Raw genomic sequence first — 4480 nt, forward strand, 5'->3', positions numbered from 1 at the left:
CCTGCCCCCCCCCATCTCTGCAGCCCCTGCTCTCGCCCCCGCCCCCACCCCTGCCGGCGAGCTCACGGAGCCTCGCCCACGACTGTCCGATGCCAACTTCCCATCCGTGAAACCGCAGAAGCAGGAGCTCGGAAGCGGGACGCAGCTCCCACCACGGGCCACAGGCAGAACGTGCGGTGCGGACACGGGCAGCTCACACGCCCCAGCAGCACGGGCCCGCACGGGAAGGACCCTGTGTCCCACACAGGCGCACAGAGAGTACTCCTGCAGCCCCGCACTCGGGCCCTTCTCTCTTTCCCGCCCCCACGGCCCAGAGTGACGTCTGGGAGGAACAAGGAATGATTGGTCCACACATGACGTGCTGCTTCCTGCAGCAAATCCACACAAGGTAACAAATAGGCAGGTAATGAGGCTTGCTGTTACCTGCGGTTGCAGGGAAGATCTGACCACATCGCGCACGCACACACGTGCACATATGCACGCCCATGCACACATGTACACGTACACACATGCAGATGTGCACACATACAGGCGCACACATGCAGACGTGCACACACATGTATATGCACGCCCATGCACACGCATGCATACACGTACACACGCACACATGCACAGAAGCATACATACACGTACACACGTGCGTGCACATATACACATGCGCACAGATGCACAGACACGCACACACGCGTGCACACACTCCGCATTGAGGCCAGGAGGTGCTAGTCAGTCATTCCAGTATCTACAGCCCTGTTCACATAAGTGACTTCCTGTCTGCTTCCCAAGCTCATCCTCACCCCTCTCTACGGTCTGGCACCAAAAGAAATCATAAGTAGATGTTTCACTGCTTCTCTACCTGGGAAACATTTCAAGGTCACAGCCCTGCGTCTGGGGCTCTGCCTCAGGGAGCTCAGGAATGGGATGGAACACTTAGCCTTCAGCAGGAGACTGTCCCTGCTATATGCTGTGGGGCGCTGATCACGCTCACCTCCCCCCCAGCATGTGCTACTTTCCTGGCGCTTACCTGGCAGTAGCCCACGCCTTGGTTGTGGCGCCCATAGGCCAACAGCACATTGTACAGGGTCTTTTGTAAGCATGGATCTGCGCTCTTCCGGAATCTTATGTTGTCCGGGAAGGTCCTGTTCATATCTGCAGGGAAATTCACGACACGGAATTATCCAGAGGGTGGAGACGGAAAACTGGCCTGTGATGTACAAAGTAGTCCTTGTGTCTACCCCCGACGAGGCCTAAAACCCCACCTGGCGACCCTGGCTTCCCTTCATGCGCAACGGGGCCACGACGATGGGAGTCAAGAAGGAAAACAAAGGTGTTGGTGGGGTCCCCTGCCCTGTCCAGCTGCAGCCTGGGGGCCCTGGCGGCCCCAACAGCACGTTCTCTTCAAGGGGGCTTCTCCCACCACACGGCCCCCGCCTCTCCTCACGGTCCTCTGCCCTGCACCCCATCTGTACCACCCCCCCAACGTCCCCCCTTAGCCAGGGAGGGCTTTCAACTCTAGGACCCCCGGTGACAGGTGAACTGTGTTCACAAAACTAGAAAATCTTCCCAATTCTGAAGATAGAAAACACACTAAGAATCCCTTTCAGAGATAAAGGACATGACTCAACACAGAGATGAATAAACCCGGCTGGCCTCTCTCTGCCCATAGGACATCCTGGCCCTGGCCCACCTTCTGTACCCACGCTGGACGGGCCGGGCCCCACGCGGACCCAATACCTGGCCCATGTGTGTTAGCCCTGCAGACAGGTGGAAGGGAAAATGAGGGTATGCGTCTTTCTTCTGAACCCACTGACCCCACCTGGATGAGATTAGTGGAGTGTTTGCTGCTGTGCTAGCTGCTGTGCTAGGTGCAATCACAGAACGGACCGGGACATGCCAGACCCTTAGCTCCCCGCTCCGCCGTTGGGTGAGGCGCCTATGGGCTGGCCTCTGCTTGCGCCAGTGTCCCCACCACTGATGGGACAGTGCCTCTGTTCCTACCTACAGTGCCGGAGCTGAACCTCTGCTCATCAAAGAACAGACCTGAGCTAAACTTTAGTGCCTCAAAGCACATTATTTTTCATTGTATGTTTGTTTACAAAAAAGTTTTTTTCCTGGAATTCTAAACATTTCAAAGCTAGAATCCACCGGCAGAAAATCAGTGTTTGTTTTTTTTTTTTTAAAGATTTTATTTATTTATTTGATACAAAGACAGCCAGTGAGAGAGACAGCCAGCGAGAGAGAGACGAGCAGGGGGAGTGGGAGGGGAAGAAGCAGGCTCCTAGCACAGAAGCCTGATGTGGGGCTCGATCCCAGAACGCCGGGATCACGCCCTGAGCTGAAGGCAGACGCTTAACAACTGAGCCACCCAGGCGCCCCCAAAATTAGTGTTTTTGACTCTGGAGTGACTGGCTGCACTCATTCTTATATAATATTCTTTATTAGGAGCTTTTCCACGTTTTGAAACTTTTCTCTGGGAACGGCCCCTCTTCTCTTTGTGAGAGGAGGTGTGGACAGGGACGTTCAGCCTGTACTCATACTCTGTCCCTGTAAAGTGATTTCTCCGGGTTTCTCAAAAAACCAAATCAGAACGACCACATGGTCCAGCAGTCCCACTTCCAGGCACATCCCCAGAAGGACTGGAAGCAAGGCCTCAGAAACCTCTGGACACCGGCTGCTGACAGCAGACTCACGAGCAGGAGGCAACCGGAGCACCCATCAGCAGCAGAGCAGAGACTCTGAACGGGTTCTGTCCCGACAACCAAACAGTACTCAGCCCTCAAAAGGATGGGGACCCTGACACGTGCGACAATATGGACGACCTCGNCTCCTCAACTTCTCGCGGGAGGGCCTATCGGAGCGTCTCCGGGGACACTGAAGGGAAAAGCCAAAGCAGGACACTGGCGCTGGAACCGCCCGGCTCGTGTGACTGACGAGCAGCACCGCAGCCCCCTTCCGAACTGGCGGTTTTATTTGGATATTTTGGTTTTGAATCAAGACCTGTTTGTACTACAGTTTGGTTCAACAGCACCTCGTGATGACAAAAAATGACATTTTATGGGCTAAAAAAGGGTCAGTCTGGAGCCCCTCTGGTTCTCTAAGTCGGCGCCTACCGCCTCCTGACACCTAGTTCTACTGTCCGTGTCACGCTGTGTGGCACTGCGGCTGCAGCCGTGGGATGGCGCCAGAGCAGGCCTTCCACGCTCCCTTCACGGATGTTCCCGAGGCCCCAGAGCAACACTGGGACGCGGCAGGTTCTCAACAAAGCTTTGCAGACGACAACTGAATTGATCCGGGACTAAACACTCATCATAATTCAGTCTCTGGACGCGGCTCTGTCCCGTCACCTGGCGTCCTGCCCCTGCGTCCTCGCCATTCCCGCTCCCGCAGCTCAGGCCCCCACAGCAGAGCTGGGACGCCTTCCTCGAAGGTGGCCCATCCGGGCGGGCGCAGGCGTGGGCGCTTGTGCCCTCGTGAATGGCGGCATGGGAGCTGAGGAAGCCCCGTCTGTCTAGATGTGTCCTTTCTGCCACGGTGCCACTCTGGTTCACGCTTCCGTGAGACACGTGCCAAGATCTGACAGTCGTGGGGCCGAGGCCTCAAGTGTCCTCATCTGTAAAACGGATTCAAGAGTTGGGCCGAGCGGTACGGCTGTTCTGACACGACACGTGCTGCATGCTGCGGGGCGGAAACCACGGCGCACACCCCCACGCAGTCCGCACGGGGCTGCCGGGCCGCGGCCCGCTCTCCTGCGCGACGCGGGGTGGCCGAGCCCGACGGGGGCAGTGCCATCCACGCCCCAGGCCAGGCAGCCACCGCCATCGTCATGGCCGCCGAAGGCACAGGTCTACCCCCGCCCAAGACGGCTCCAGCCACTTCTCTCCCCAAAGCCATCTCATCTACACTGTGCATCAACCCAAACCAATGGTTTTTATTAACCGATGAACTGACCATTAACTTGTAATTAATTAAAACAGTTACTATTTGCTAATAAACAGAAAGGTAGAAAGATGTGAAAAGAACAACTTTCACCTCAGTAATAGTACCAGTCCCAACACACAATTACTCTCAGGACGATTCCCGAACTCGGGAGCAAGGGCCTCCGTCGGGTTCTGGGACCAGCAGGACCTGCCCGAGGCCGCACAAGTGTCCCCACGCGGTTCAGGCCGGACAGGCCGAGCCCCCGACGCGGAAACGCAAGCTCGTCGGCGCAGCGCGAAGACAGTGCCAGCAGCTGCTCGGCTGGGGTGTGTCCCCTGCGTCCCTTCCGTCCCGTGTCCCCTCTGTTCCGTGTCCCCTGCGTCCCCTGCGTCCCCTACATCCCCTGCGTCCCCTCCGTCCCTTGCGTCCCGTGTCCCCTCCGTCCCCTGCGTCCCCTCTGTCCCTTCCATCCCGTGTCCCCTCCATCCCTTCCGTCCCCTGCGTCCCCTCTGTCCCGTGTCCCCTCCGTCCCTTCCATCCCCTGCGTCCCCTCCATCCCTTCCGT

General features: G+C 57.4%; 1 protein-coding gene across 1 annotated transcript in view; it reads right to left on the reverse strand.

Annotated features, from left to right (window-relative positions):
- The window catches only part of GRTP1 (growth hormone regulated TBC protein 1), a gene marked incomplete at its 5' end in the record, with an annotated part of 26190 nt that overhangs the window by 10474 nt on the left and 11236 nt on the right, over positions 1-4480 (reverse strand). Inside the window, one exon of the mRNA XM_034663816.1 lies at positions 947-1146. Coding sequence (XP_034519707.1) covers positions 947-1146 — 200 coding nt within the window. The remainder of the gene's footprint in view (positions 1-946; positions 1147-4480) is intronic.

This window comes from Ailuropoda melanoleuca, chromosome 7, assembly GCF_002007445.2.
Source record: "Ailuropoda melanoleuca isolate Jingjing chromosome 7, ASM200744v2, whole genome shotgun sequence".
Taxonomy (NCBI): domain Eukaryota; kingdom Metazoa; phylum Chordata; class Mammalia; order Carnivora; family Ursidae; genus Ailuropoda; species Ailuropoda melanoleuca.